The following is a 16,212-nucleotide window of genomic DNA, read 5'->3' on the forward strand; positions in this document are numbered from 1 at the left end:
ATTAGTATTTACCAACTTAACCAAAATAAAAATATTTTGGTGTATTCCATTTCTATATTCTTTTCCTTCTATGATATTAGGAAACCAAAAAGGCTACTAAAGATTAAAAAAAAAAAAAAAAAAAAATCATAATAAATACATTAACTCTAATTATTAATTCAAAAATAATGTTACCATAAATAAACAATATAAATGTAGAATAAATACAGAGAAATTCCTGATATATTAAGAAATAAATGAAGTAGTTCAAATATCTGACAGTCTGAAATGATAAATAATTGCTACTGTCACCATCAATGAAAAGATGTGGAAAAAGTTACGAGGTGAGCTTTTCATCCCTACCTTGATAATTAATGAGTTCAGTTTCACTTAGTGTGCAGAGTAAACATCAAACTTCAGTGCAAAAACTCGTTGCCATTTACAAGATACCTCATACTCCAAGAATACAAGTAAAATGTTTAGAAGGAACTATTTCAGATTTAAGACCTTGTATATTTCATTTGCAATACAGCTACTTACAAAAGAAGCAACAATACTTCATTTAAAAGACATCTTACAACAGAATGCATACTCTTGCATGCAATATTTATGAAACTTATCTAGGAAAGACCCCTCCTGTGGCCAGAGGGCATTTAGTATTCTCAAGTCTTCAGTACCTTACACACCAGTATAACTTTAGTAAAATACAGAAATTCTAAAAAAAAAAAAAAAAAAGAAAAAATTACACATATATATTATATGCCTTGTATACATACATGTATACTAGACATTATGGCATAACTCACACAGAGTAGGCATCAATATGCACAAGTGTGAAGAAGCAGAAGAAACATGTTATATATACAGATATCCTATTTACAAAAGTGTTTGGTCAACAAAAGGGTAACTATCTATTATTTTTAACACCATGGCAATAGGGCTAAAAAAAGATGCTTTTCTTTGTAAAAAAAATTTTTTTTTGCAAACCAACTTGAGTATCCTTGAAAACTTAAGAATAGCAATTACTAAATTATCTCATACTTTTTTACAGAACAAGAAGTGAAACTAGATATCTGACAACACCTGAGATTTTTTTAATAGACAGAACTATTCAAAATTTTCAGATTTGTTTATTTTTAGATAAAGACAGATAGGTCTACTCAACTAGGTTTGAACTCTGACTATGAATTCATGGTCAGAGTTCAAACCTGATCATTCATGGTCAACTCTGACCATGAATTCATGTTCAGAGGTCAACTGAATTCATGATATGATTATTGGTTTATTAAAGTAAATGCTCAATTTGCAGACATTAACATTAGTATTTGAATATTAAGTGCATAATCCAGATAATTGGTGTTTACACAAGTTAATAAAATACCTTTACTAAAAAAAACCTATGTGATACCTCAGGTATCAATCACTATTATAGTAGTGTACCTAAAAAAAGGCACATTTCACAGAGTGCTAATTCTTTATAAATAGGCACAAGTATATCTAGGAGAGCGGTTCTCAGAGGGGTTACATATTTTCGAGAGAGAGAGAGAGAGAGAGAGGGGGGGGAGTGATGAGAGGGGCATGGTTTCACTAGGGAGCTGTGAACAACTGTGTACTAATAATAACAGAGAGAGAAAAATAAAACAGGTACAGAAATTTTATTTAGCAATAAAAGGGTGTTAGAAGTCAAAGGGCTAGAAAAATTTTGAGAACCGCTGCTCTAGAACATTAAGCAATGCAAATCACAGACACTATGCAGCAGTAAAGGTGAACATCTCAGACTACTTTAGTTTTAGATTAGAATGAGGCATGTGCCCCACAATGAAACCAAATACACCTAAACATGTAAAACATACTTTTTTTTATTTATTGTTAATCAGGTTTTCGTGAAACATTCACCTTTTAGTAAACAGTTCAAAATGGCTATGCTCCACCATAATTACCTGTAAGCCAAGAACTGAAACTTTAAAATAAAATGGTTTGTTTTCAATATATCTAAACACTTTTTGCTACATCTTAAATACATAAAGCATAGTACATTCATTACAAAAATATCCTTGGCTGGGATTTTATGCCACAACAGTTCATGGTATTAAGAAATTGTTTCAAAAGAAACCATTCTAGAATTGCAATATTTTGTTATGATAATAATTTAGCTATTGTCTTACTAAATATTTTAATCGGACATTTTTTCAATGCTACTTTTGAAAAAAATAAAACTTATCCAAAACACATTGGTTATAGAATTAAAGTAATACTTATGAGGCAACATAATGCTTAAGAAAAAAAAAAAAAAAAAAAAATTACATAATATATTTAATGAACTTATGTAAATCTATGTAACTGAGCTAGATATCACTCTCAATAGTAGCATATACAAGTTGTAAGTACAATGCATAACTAAGTCAAAGTTTTTTTTTCCCCTTTATATTTTGCCAAATTATCAGAGACAAAATTAAACTTAAAATATAAATTATAAATAAAAATGTTATCTAAGTTCCTTCACATTAAGTTCATCAAATGTTTTACAAGTTTTCTGAAAAAACTAATTATTGTTTTAAAATAAGCAAATCCCCCAAATGATAGTACCACTACCTGTATAATAGTTAAAAGAATTCTTTTTTTTCTTTTACTCCTACCTACCTAACTCTACCCTAGTATATCACTGAATAGGGTTGACTTTAAAAACTTTCTAAATGTCACCATAAAGATTACCTTGCATCATTAAAAAATTACTTCAAGTTCTGGGGCACTTTTAAGGCAGGATTTTATAACTGCCATGAACCATACTGTTCCAGCAGGATTTTTTTAAAACCTAGCCAAAATTCTACTTTATTATTAATATGTTCCCACTAAATTATACGACAATGTTCAACTTTCTCACTTTATCATTTCGCTACTTGCTATCCTGCCTGAACTTAGCCATGACAGTTTTATTACAATGAAATTTTTTTTTTCACAATTAAAAAGTTAAAAGAAAAAGGTGGAGAACATATTACTCGGTTAAAAACTATGAAGATAGCCTGCTTGTTTCACTCAACAGTAAATAAAATGCTCAACGAAGGAAGCATTGTACCACAAGCTGAATTTACAAATTCCACAAAGCCTCAAAAATTATTTTCTCTTATATAAAAAGCATACAGAGACTGATGTAATTTTCTTCTGGGATAAAAACAGATGTTACCCATGAACAAATTAATATTAATAACACAATTATTAACTCTTATTTTTGTTACTGCTCTTGAAACAGTGAGGCAGCAGTGAAGCTTTTTTCTGATAAGAATTTTTTTTTTAAACAACACATGACATGCATCTCATTTTACACAATATCAAACTACAGCCAGTGATTAAAATAATTCACATGCTTTTATAAACTATTACTGTGCCTCTCTAATTAGAGAAAAATTAGAAATTCATATTTTGAAATATAAACTGCATATGGTGTACAAGTGCATGCACAGCAGAAGTATTAATATTTTCTGATGCTACTGGAAGGCAAGAAAAATTCAGAAGCACAAAATGACAGCCACTTAATTCTGCAGTATATGATGTATATCCAGATAAGAAGTCATGTTCTTCTGCTTCTGCAAAAAAAAAAAAAAAAAAAGCAGAAAATATCACTTTATTGTATAAAATAAGTGAGTGATTTCTATTATAATGAAAATATCACATTATTTTATATTTTTCAGCATAAAATTATAAGGCAAAGTAGCAAGAAAAGAAAAAAGGAGTGAAGGAAGATTTATATGAAAATATAGCCTTAATGAAAATATTTTTCAAGAATGCTATTTTATTATTTTTTGTTTGCTTGTGAAGTTGTTTCACATCAGAGATATGAACTTTTTCCTTGTTTTGTCATTTCACTCATCTCTCTAAACAACATATACATTCCATTGTGTATCCAACTTTCAGAAAAACTGTAGGGCAGCAGTCAAGACAAAGTTCCAACCGGTTAATAGTCAAAATTATAAAACCTTGCAAAATCATCAATAACCACTGTCAAGGAGTTGGGGGCTAATGGTGACTGTCAAATTGCAGACAATTACATTTATTCACTCCAAAAGTTTGTCTAGTTCAGCCTTGAATTTATTTAAGCTGTCAACTTCCATGACAGATGGAAGTTTGTTCCAGCAATCAACCACCAGCTGGCTAAAAGCAAATTTCTGCACATCTATTCTACAACTGTTTTTCTTCATTTTGAATTTATGCCCCCTTAGGTGGGGAATCTGAGCAAGAGGAAGAATTCGACAAGCATTGAGCTTGCTAAATCATTCAAGGTCTTATACATCTCAATCAGATCACCTCGCAGGTGCCTAGTCTCCAGATGCTACAATTTGCAGAACTTAAGCCTTTCTTGGTAACAGCAACCCTTTGTTCCACTCCCTAATCTCGTTGGCCTTCTCTGTACTCGTTCCAGCAGCTCTACATCTTTCCTAAAATGAGTCCTCCAGACCTGTATGCAGTATTCAAGGTGTGGCCTGATGATTATCCCCTTGTATAAGGTGATTATCCCCTTATACAAGGGGATAAGCTACACTTGCAGACTGTCTGCACTGCTCAGAAAACTTCATATTCAACTGCACAATTACTGCCAGGTTGTTTTCATTCTCCGCTACCCTGAGTGTATGTACTGCACAGTTGGTATGTTACTCTAGGGTTACTGCTACCCATATGCAGCAGCACCTTGTAGCTGTCAATGTTAAACTCCAGTTGCCATCTCTCAGCCCAGAAATGCCAAAAAGAAGGCAATTTTCCTAAGCTATATACAATCAGAAAGTTTCATATGAATTCTCCTATACACTATTTCAGGTATTTCAGGGCATTCTTCATGAACTTGTCCAGTGAATCAATACAAATTACATTTAGAATAGCCACATAATCAGAACAAAACTTTTCAAAATTTTAATATATCTTAAAATATAATTAAAGCTTAATATTATAACTGAGGTGCTCTTTTTACTACCAATAATATCACATCCTTTATCCATTAATATTTATATCAGAAGATTGTTTCACATAGGTAATGAGTTGCAATAATCATGTTATGTTTTATGCAACTCTAACACCAGAAAGGAGGGGCACTCCCCACCCTTACACAAACACTATTTAATATAACCATCACTTTTTTTTTTTTTTTTTTTTTGAGTGCTCCAGCAAAACTTGGAGTATCCCAAGAATAACACTATTCCAGAGGAACGGCTACAACTAATAACTGCCATCCTATGTTACTGGCCGAACCAGTTCCCAGACAAATGGCTAGCAGTGCTCTAATTATTAACAGGAGAAATATTAATAATTGGTAAGAGTTTACTCCTAGATATAAATACAGTAAAACCACCTGATGTTCTGACAAAAAAAAAAAACAACAGTCATTTGGGAAGATGGTGACCTTAGGGAGAGAGGAGGTATGACTATTATTTTCTTTTAAGTGATTGATTTCTTACTATGGAAATTATAAAAATTGGGGTTAAATAATGTACAGAAACTTTTTTAATATTATAAGCAGTATGTAAGGAGTCAATTAAATGTTTTCAACAATTACTATTTATTTAAGCAACTACACTTACATCAAAAAGTGACTGATACTTAACATTAAAAAGCAATTTAAGGGCACTGATAAAAATAATCTTTTAAAACCAGCTGTTTTGTTCATACACTTTTTTGCCTTAATTTATTTTTTAAATTATCTTCTACTTGAAATAATAAATTTAACAATGTTTCATTTTCTAATTGCATTGACAAAACCCTTAATCCATCAAGAGTTCTTAAACTTTCACTCAATGGTATTACTGTTTGACTCCCTGCCTCATCACTACACTTGTCCTCTTCTCCACTGTGAACTGGTTCCACATCTTGGTGGTTGAAAAGTTTTTCTCCCAATATTCAAGGTTGGTTGGTTGGATTTCGATTTTATTGGCACAAAAACGATCAAGGCTATGGTGTGCCATGACTACCAATATTCAAGGTTATCATTGCATGTTTGTACATCATTCTCAAAAGTTATTTTTATTTGAAAATTTGCCACATCTAGCTGCATTAATTCCTTAAAAAAAAAAAAAAAAATTCACACAACCATTCCCTCTAAAAGCTTGTCCAGTTCCTCCTTGAATTTATTTAAGCTATCAACTTCCACAACGACAGATGAAAGTTTGTTCCAGCAATTAACCACCTGCTGGCTAAAGGCAAATTTCCGCACATTTATTTCTATAACTGTCTTTCCTCGATTTGAATTTATGACTCCCCCAGGTTCATAATCTGAGCAAGTGGAAGAATCCCATCAGAATTCAGTGGGCTCAACCCATTCAAGTCCTTGTACACCTCAATCAGATCATCTCGCAGGTGTCTAGTTTCCAGCCAACTGCAATTCGCAGAACTTAAGCCTCTCTTGGTAAGAGGATCCCTTCATTTCCCTCACCAATCTTGTTGACCTTCTCTGTACACGCTCAAGTAAATCTACATCCTTCTTAAAATGAGGCGTCCAGACCTGTATGCAGTACTCAAGGTGTGGCCTGACCATTGCCTTATACAAGGGGATAATCACATTTTTCCCTGCTAGCAAAATTCCTGTATATCATTGACAAAACCCCATGACTTGCTCTTGAAGCCTATCTGCATTGTTCAGAAAACTTCATATCTGACTGCACAATTACTCCCAGGTCTTTTTCATTTTCTATCACTAAGTGTAGTACCACACAGTTGGTACATTCTTCTGGGGTTACTTCTACCCATATGCAGTACTTTGCATTTGTCAATGTTAAACTTCAGTTGACACTTCTCAGCTCATCTGCCCAAATTTTCTAGATCCTGTTGCAGTAGCACACGACGATTACTGTCATTAACAACCCTGCCAACCTTTGTATCATCTGCAAACTTTGACACTAAGCCTGATATACCTTCATCAATATTACTGATAAAACTTTTGAAACTGCTTGCCACAACTCTTTGATGTATTTAACATTACAAAGATTAATTTGCTTTATAGGTTCTAAACTTTCCAGAGTCCATTTTTGCCACTAATGTTGTCAAAATCTGTTTCCTATAACACAGCTTAAAATAAATGTTTGAATGAAACTCTGGTACAAAAGTTGTAGGGCACTTGAAATTTTAGGCAGTATAAATGCCAACTGAACATTTGACAATACATTTTTTGGATGGCATGGTGCATTATCTAAGAAAAGTAACACTTTTCTATTTTCCCTTTTCTTAATCTTATTAAAGTTTTTTAGCCACTGAGTGAAAATTTTACTCATCCAAGCATTTCTATTTGCATGCCATTCAACCCCAGGTTTGAACATGTTTATTTTTTTTCCCTTTTGGTACAGCGAGGTCTCAGTGTTTATAATTAGTGGTAATTCTTTTTCGCCTAGTGCATTTGTACAAAACATAATTGTGACTTTCTGTTTTGGTTTTTTTTAAAACCATGGCATTTAGACCCTTTTAAAACCAATGATTTTGTGGGCAAAGCTTTGATAAAAAATTTTCATCTTCATTGAAAATATTGTTTAGTTCATAGCTTTCAGTCAAATCCATTAATTTTGAAACAATCAATTGTGTCTGGATTATTTGATGCACTTTCACCACAAACAGATTTGAACACAATATGTTTTGATTACAAAACTTTAAGCCACCTATTATTAGCTGTAAAATTATCAATGTTTAGTACTTGAGCAAAACTCTGCTTTCTCTTTTAATGTTGGTCCATCTATTGGCAAGTTTCTTGCACAAACACCATTGAACCACAATGAGTCAAATTGTTGATCTCCTTGAAGGTTTGGTGAGAGTCCCTCTAAAGATTTCTGTTGGCATTTTCAAACCATTTCTTCTTTATCACCTCTATTTTTCAAAGTTACCTGGACCTGAATCTTGCAGCAGTGGTATTTTTCAGCCTGTCTTCTCTGAGACATTCCTCTTTCAGCATTGTCTATCACTTGGATTCCCGTGGGTAACTGTGATGTGTTCACTTTGTTCGCTGACATCTTTGATGTTTGCTAACCAGTGACTTAGCAGAAAACTGACACAAGTGAGTCAGTGAAGTGCTAGTGTAAATTGCACATAATTAACACAAGCAATGGGAGGTCTCATCCCGTACTTTTTAAATTGCAGCATGATACAGTTTTTTTTTTTTTTTTTGTTTATTACTTTTATTGTTGCTAACCCGGGGCTTAGCAAATCCTGACACAAGTAAACTAGAAAAGGGCACTTGTAAATTGCAGTGTAAAGAACAGGTCTTGTCTCCCACTTGTGAACTGTGGCACGAATTTTTTTTTTTTTTTTTTAGCCCAATAGACTCCTCAAATGAGAAGTCTATTGGGCTAAAGTTTATCCTTGAAGCAGAGTTAATGTCTGGCAGGTAACAACAATATTTATGCTATATCAGACTTAGATAGTATGAATCAGAGCTGTAATACTCAATACGTTCTATGTTGATATTAATATTTGTAAAATAATAAGAGGAGTTTACCTCAATATAGTACGTAGAACACTTCCGTATGATACTCTCCAGAAATTAAAACGAAAAAATCGAAAACTTACATTAGAGTAAAAAATAAATAATTAAAAACCAATTTAACACAATTAAAAATCAATTTAACGTAATTAAAAATTAAAAAGAATCTAACGAAAATATTCAAAACGATTTTCCTTCCTGACGCTGACAACGCTTTTCGACCATATGCCGTGATCACAGGAATGAAAATTATCGAATAGGGTTGAACCTGAAACTTAAATAGTGATTATTTGTCTTCGCCCATGCATGTAAAAGTCCACGCATCGGAGATCAAATATAGCCGCCGAACATCAACAGAATTTGTGTAATTTAATTTCTACGGTTTCTGCAATTAACAGTCGTGTATAATTTCATTGAACATTAAGTATTTTGGCCTCGTTAAATAAAAAAGTATGTTTTTCGTTAATGGCACGAAAGGCTAATTCTGACGCTGCCGAACGAGAAGCACGAACTGAGGCTTCATGTTGATTTACACGAATATTCAGAGAAAATTGCGTCGAACCTTGGTAAGAAGAGTCGCAATCACCGCAAGAAATGTTGCATACCAGATCATTAATTTGTGTTGCGAACGCGGAAAAACCGAGCGATTGTTCAGTATTGTGTGTAATTTCCGTATTGGCACGGCCACAATTTTAAATTCGGTATCTTTAAAGAATCTATTAAGCTGTTTGTGCCACTGTTCAACATATGGGACAAAAATAAAGTATTTTTTGATATTACTATTGTTGGTTGGTGTAGTATTTTGTATCTTATCCTTAGCCTGTACCCTAATTCGGTTTATTGTGGCAAGGGGATAACCCCTATTTAAAAACCTGCTAGTTAATATTTGTATTTCTCAGCCCAAAGCAGATTCCGTCGTTGAATATTTATAGGCACTTAGAAATTGATTAAAGATAATCGATCTTTTGTAGGTGAATGGGTGATAGCTATTATAATGTAGAAGCATACTGGTGTTTGTAGGTTTTCAATAGATGCTAAATTGGATTTTATTAGAGTCCTGAGTAAGCGTGAAATTTAGAAAGTTTCATGACTGTATCCGTATCCTCTCTTTCCAATGTAAATTTTGGAACTATATACAACCAGACATGTATATAGCATTATAAAACCCTTTAGACAGGTAATACAATTTGGGATTAAGAACTACGATACATTATTTAATAATCTTAAAGACTGTAGACTTGGCGACAATGACAATTTATTCTCACTAGATGTTACCTCGTTATATACGAATGTAAACGTTGAATACACATTAGATATTATTTGGGATATGTTAAATAAAAACTCGATACCAATTAATTATATGAAGCTACCTATTAAGGAAATTTTTCACTCGATTAAACTGTTAGTTGAGGCCAACTATATCACATTTCAAGACAAGGTGTACAAACAAATTTTTGGATTCCCAATGGGTTTGACCCTGAGCAGCTTAATGTCAGAGATCTATTTCTCAATGATTGAGCATATACATTTGACACCTTTTCGACCCTGTATCACATACTATGAGAGGTATTTAGACGATGTTCTAGTTATTACCGATAGTAGTACTATCCAAGACATTTTACATTTGTTTAATAATATTCATTCTAGACTCAAATTTACATTGGAAAAAGAGGATACGGATACAAAGTCCGTAAACTTTCTAAATTTCACGCTTACTCAGGACTCGAATAAAATCCAATTTAGCATCTATCGAAAACCTACAAACACCGGTATGCTTCTACATTATAATAGCTATCACCCGTTCACCTACAAAAGATCGATTATCTTTAATCAATTTCTAAATGCCTATAAATATTCAACGACGGAATCTGCTTTGGGCTGAGAAATACAAATATTAACCCAGCAGGTTTTTAAATAGGGGTTATCCCCTTGTCACAATAAACCGAATTAGGGTACAGGCTAAGGATAGGATACAAAATACTACACCAACCAACAATAGTAATATCAAAAAATACTTTATTTTTGTTCCATATGTTGAACAGTGGCACAAACAGCTTAATAGATTCTTTAAAGATACCGAATTTAAAATTGTGGCCAGGCCAATACGGAAATTACACACAATACTGAACAATCGCTTGGTTCTTTCTGCATTCGCAACACAAATTAATGATCTGGTATACAACATTTCTTGTGGTGATTGCGACTCGTCTTACCAAGGTTCGATGTGATTTTCTCTGATTATTTGTTATTTGTTTTTTTTTTTTTTTTTTTTTTTTTTAGGAGCATTAGCAACTAAGGCCACATTGCTCTGGGAATATGCTGTGGTAATTCCCTGACCTTTCCACATCCACCGTATTTGGTGGTGACGGACTCGAACCCCGGTCTAATCAAGAAGCGTGTGCTACGCACTGCTGCTCCTTCCCACCTGGCTACAGAGGCGCCTGATTTTCTCTGAATATTCGTGTAAATCAACATGAAGCCTCAGTTCGTGCTTCTCGTTCGGTAGCGTCAGAATTAGCCTTTCATGCCATTAACAAAAAACACTTTTTTATTTAACGAGGCCGAAATACTTAATGTTCAGCGTAATTATACGTGACTGTTAATTGCAGAAACCGTAAAAATTAAATTACACAAGAATTCTGTTGTGTTCAGCAGCCATATTTGATCTCCGATGCGTGGACCTTTATGTGCATGCGCGAAGACAAATAATCACTATTTAAGTTTCAGGTTCAACCCTATTTAGTAATTTTCATTCCTGTGATCACGACATACGGTGGAAAAGCGTTTTCAGCTTCAGGAAGGAAAATTGTTTTGAATATTTTAATTAGATTCTTTTTTTTAATTGCGTTAAATTGGTTTTTAATTATTTATTTTTTACTCTAATGTAAGTTTTCGATTTTTTCGTTTTAATTTCTGGAGAGTATCATATGGAAGTGTTCTACATACTATATTGAGGTAAACTCCTCTTATTATTTTACAAAAAGTTATATCAGACTATAAAATTTATTTATTTAATTTTATTTTTTTTAAATCTTTGGAATGACTAAATTGTGGATGCTGTATAGCAAGCTTTAGAACACTTCCAATGGACAATAAATACAAACTAAGAGATAGTATGAACCAGAGCTGTAATTCTCAATACATTCTATGTTGATATCAATAATTGTAAAATACAGTCCATTCCGGTTATTTGGGACACATCGGGACTAGTGCATTTTGGCCCGATTAAGCAGCTGCTGTTGTTGTTTTTGTTGTTTGGATTTTAGGAGCACCTGGCTACGGAGGCACCTTTATCCGAAGTTTCACGTAAATAGTTAAAAAAATACAATGTACCCCCCTTTACAATTGATTCACTGTACAATCAAATCACATTATGACAAACTCAACATAGTAAAGTACTGTTCACTATACGATGTGCAGTAAGCTCTGGTCATTGTGATCACGTTTGTGAATTGAATTTTAATTCTATTAAACAGCGAGTCTAATTAGCAAAAATAGGAGGAATATTATCCACAGGCTATAAAAGCAAAGGTATATTAAGCACAAACTTACCCTTTATTACCTTACCAATTAAATGATATGTGAAAATCGGAAGAATATACGTGATAATTGGAATAATTAATACGTACTGTAATATGTACATACTAACTAGTTGACATTTCTGTTCGCTGACATTTGTGGGTAGGGGTTAAAACTTAAAACAGTAAAAAGATAAGCAATCAATAATAAAGAACACGGTACACACAAATTGCAAGTGAGAACGGAGTAACAAGTTACAAAGCTTTAAAAATAGGAATGAAGAGAAGATCTAAAAATTAATTTTTTTATGGCTGAAGATTTCATGGAAGTGTAAACACATTTCACCATAATAACCCACAGAATTCCAGCTGTTGGTATTATCGCAAATTCAGTAAGATCGATCGCGATTAAACGGCATGCTGTCCCAATTAAGCGAAGTAAACCCTGGCTATTTTCTCGATTGGTTTCTGTTTTTTAAGATTTGCCCCAAATAAACGGCTGCCCCGATTAATCGGTGGCCCAAATAACCGGAACCCAGTGTATTATTTTACAAACTAAGAGAATATTGATGTGCATTCACTGCATGCTATATGTTTTTTTTTTTAAATTTAAAGTTGGTGTAAATGTTATGGTTAAACTAAAAATTTTCCTTAATTCTTTAACAGATTGAATAGAAGTTAATTTCTGAAGCTAGTACTTGATTACTGTTTTAAACCTGGCAGCACTATCTCAGATTTCTAAGGATCTATCATAGATTAACACTTTAAGAAGCCAGTCTATGATCAGCCCACTGATCATAGACTGGCTTCTTAAAATGTATTTGGACATTTTAATATGGCATTAAAATGTCCAAATACATTTTAATGCCATACCTCTTTGAAATGCAAAAGATGTCGTATTTTGCTGTTATGCTTATCATAACCTCAGAAGACATCTCATAATACGTGAAAGCAAGATGAGGAAGTCAAAATTTAAAATTTAAATACTGTTTTGGACAATTCCAACTTCCCATAAGAAAAGAGTGGAAATGCACTAGTAGACAATGATCTCCGACCAAGTATCACAGAGGCTCAGGCTTTTTGGTGATTTGTGCCTCAATGTCTGTTTCATATTCACTTACAGTACCCTTTCTTATACAGAATGCACCAAACCTAAAGCAGAAACAAAAGTAATGAATTCTCTTTTACAGCAATAAATTAAATGTAAATTTACTGCCTTGAAAGGACAATATCTCATTTTATTTTTCTGGCTCTCATTTAGGAATAATCTAAGCATTCTCACTCTTACTACAAAAAATTAAATACAATAATCACATGCATCTTAATATGGATTCAATTAAAAAAATTCAATTAACAAAATTAATTTGAAAAATTATACTTGTGGGAAATGCTTTAATAATGAAATTTATGGTTTGGTAATAGGACTACTGAAACATGGAACAAAATGATGGAACTCATAATACAGAGTTACATGTATATATCAGATAAAATAACTGTTTACCTTTGCATCTTCCTTGTGTGTAGAACCAAACAGACCACATTCATATTTAGCAGTATCTCATCTGGAAAGTTTCAAAATTACTAATAAGTCTTCAGACAAAATCACAGGATTACTTTTCAAAGCATGTTCCATGAAAATAATCTGATAATAGTGCAAGAATGACACAACAATATGATATAGCATTTTTCCTGCACTATTCTGATAGTTTATAACCATATATACAAGTGAATTAAAACTGATAGCAACATACGATTTATGTTTTTTCATGGAGTACCAGGGTTCTGTAATATAGATTTTAATTGTAGTAATGCAAGATTTAGTGCTATGATAATATTATCTGAGTTCTTCCCCCCCCATCCTCTATTCCCACTACTGATATTTACACAAATATGCCAAATTTTAAACAATTATTACAAAAGTTATTAATGCATAAGTTTTAGTTGGAAATGCCATATTAAAAGATCTTAGTTAAAAAAATTGCCACATTTCAGGTGACAAACACAACCCAATTGGGGGGGGGGGGAAGAAACATTTACAAGTGAAGACCAAAGTTATAACTTATTAAAGAAACTAAATTACAAGAGACAACAAATAGAAATTTTAAGCATTTTCAGAAATATAAAAATATCCATAAAGTTATATTCCTTACTGAAATCAGGAATATAGTCCCAACACAAAATCTTGCCAAATGGCTTGACTAAATACTACATCTATTAAAGGGAACTGGCAGTCATCATGCTAATGATGACTGCCAATCCCGTCCCATGTAACAAATTTTCAAAAATTATCTGCAATTCTTGTTTCTTTATTTATTTGGGTAAGATTATTCTGAATCTTGATGGTAAGTCCTGTTACGTCACTTAGGTGGCAACGAACGTGTAGAGTGGTTCTCTTCAAGACACCTGGTCAGCGTGAAGAGGAAAAGACCAAACCCTCCAGCATATGACAGCACAACAAAACAAAAGGCCCCCAGTCCTCAGCAGCTTTCACTCTCCCTCTTACGGCAGCGAGAGGGTGCTAAGAATCTCTGGGTACGACCAGGCTGCCATGCACGGAAACTGAACTTGCTATAATGTAAGATCACTCATCGGTGAAGACAGGGTATTAGAGCTGGAAAAGGAATTAGAAAATGTGAATTGGAATATCATCGGTTTGGCTGAAACAAGAAGAAGAAATGAATCACTTATAAGTTTATCAAGTGGAAATCTGCTGTACACCAATGGAAACAGTGAAAGGAGCGAAGGTGGAGTTGGCTTTCTGGTCCATAAAGATATAAAAAACAACATTTTAGAATTCCAAAGTACATCACCGAGGATGTCAAGACTACTACTCAGAATTTATAAGTAGAAGCTAAAGGTTATAATGATTTATGCACCAACATCGAGCCATGATGATGAAGAGGTTGAAGAAATGTACACCGAAATTGAGAGTCTTCTAGATGAGCAGAAAACCCACTACACTATTATTATGGGGGACTTCAATGCTAAGGTTGGAAAAAGACAAAACAGTGCAGAAAGGGGAACTATAGGAAATTTAGGAATTGGTGAAAGACTTGTGGAATTTGCAGAATCTCAAGGACTGTCAGTAATGAACACTTTTTTCAAGAAAGTGGACATGGAAGAGTCCAAATGGATTAACTACTAATGAAATCAACTTCATCCTCACTAACAGAAGATATATTGTGAATGATGTTACCATCCTGAATAAGGTAAATGTTGGAAATGATCACAGAATGGTAAGATGTACACTTGATATAGATGTAGGAAAGGAAAGGAGAAAACTGACTCGAGTAAATAATACAAAGGTCTTTGAGATAATAGAAGAGGAGAAAAAGCAGTATGTACTGGAACTTAAGAACAAGTTTGAGCTTCTGCAGACTGCTCAGGACCAAGATATCGACGAGGAATATTACAACTTTCTGAAAGTGATAAAGCCCAAGAAACATATAGGGAAAAAGAAATCCAAAGAAGAAAAAATTAGTCAAGAAACACTTGTCATGATGAACCGAAGACGACAAATGAAAAGCAAGAAAAACACTGACAGGGAGAAAATTGAGTATACTGAGTTATGCAAAGCCATTAGAAAGAGACTCAGAGAGGACATAAGAAGATTTAACACAAGAAAAGTAGAACAAGCATTAAGGGAAAACAAAGGATTTAAATCAGCAGCCATGAGCAGTAATACAGAAAGACAAATGATACTGAAACTGAAGAATAGCGATGGTGTACTTATAAACAGCGGAGAAGGCATAATTCAAATAGCAGAAGACTACTATAGAGAATTATACAAGGAGCAGGGGAATGATGCCAGCAGTGGGGAAGATGGATTGCAAAGTAGCAACGCATACGACGTATCCGATATTCTTCCTGATGAGGTAGAACATGCATTGAAGAACATGAAGAATCAGAAAGCCCCGGGAGAAGATGAAGTTACTGTAGAGTTGTTAAAATTGGGAGGAAGAGACATAACACAAAAACTGGCAAGGCTCTTCACAAAGTGCATTAGAAAAGGTGTGATGCCTAAGCAGTGGAATAATGCAATCGTAGTTTTGCTGCATAAGAAAGGAGATAAATCAGAAACTGGAAATTATAGACCAATTAGCTTGTTATTCCACATCTACAAGTTGTTCACAAGGGTCATTACTAACAGATTAGAAAGAATACTTGATGAGAATCAACCGAAAGAGCAAGTTGGCTCTAGGACAGGATTCTCAACTATGGATCACCTTCACGTAATATCACAGCTAATGGAGAAAGCAAATGAATATAAAA

At 33.5% G+C, this 16,212-nt stretch overlaps 1 protein-coding gene across 2 annotated transcripts in view; it reads right to left on the reverse strand.

The window, feature by feature from the left end:
• Positions 1 to 3,456: 3,456 nt before the first annotated feature.
• LOC150078730 (polyadenylate-binding protein 2-like) overlaps positions 3,457 to 16,212 on the reverse strand; it is an 82,858-nt gene continuing 70,102 nt past the window's right edge. Inside the window, exons 7-8 of one of the 2 annotated variants that reach the window (XR_016547560.1) lie at positions 13,442 to 13,502; positions 3,457 to 3,560 (exon numbers count right to left, since the gene is read on the reverse strand). Coding sequence is in view for 1 of the 2 variants with exons in the window: in XM_090383501.1 (XP_090239627.1) it covers positions 3,545 to 3,560 (16 nt within the window). In the remaining variant the exon portion in view is untranslated. The remainder of the gene's footprint in view (positions 3,561 to 13,441; positions 13,503 to 16,212) is intronic. The other variant, XM_090383501.1, reaches the window with a different exon arrangement.

This window comes from Mastigoproctus giganteus, chromosome 10 (assembly GCF_048544385.1).
Source record: "Mastigoproctus giganteus isolate SK-2022 chromosome 10, ASM4854438v1, whole genome shotgun sequence".
Classification (NCBI taxonomy): domain Eukaryota; kingdom Metazoa; phylum Arthropoda; class Arachnida; order Uropygi; family Thelyphonidae; genus Mastigoproctus; species Mastigoproctus giganteus.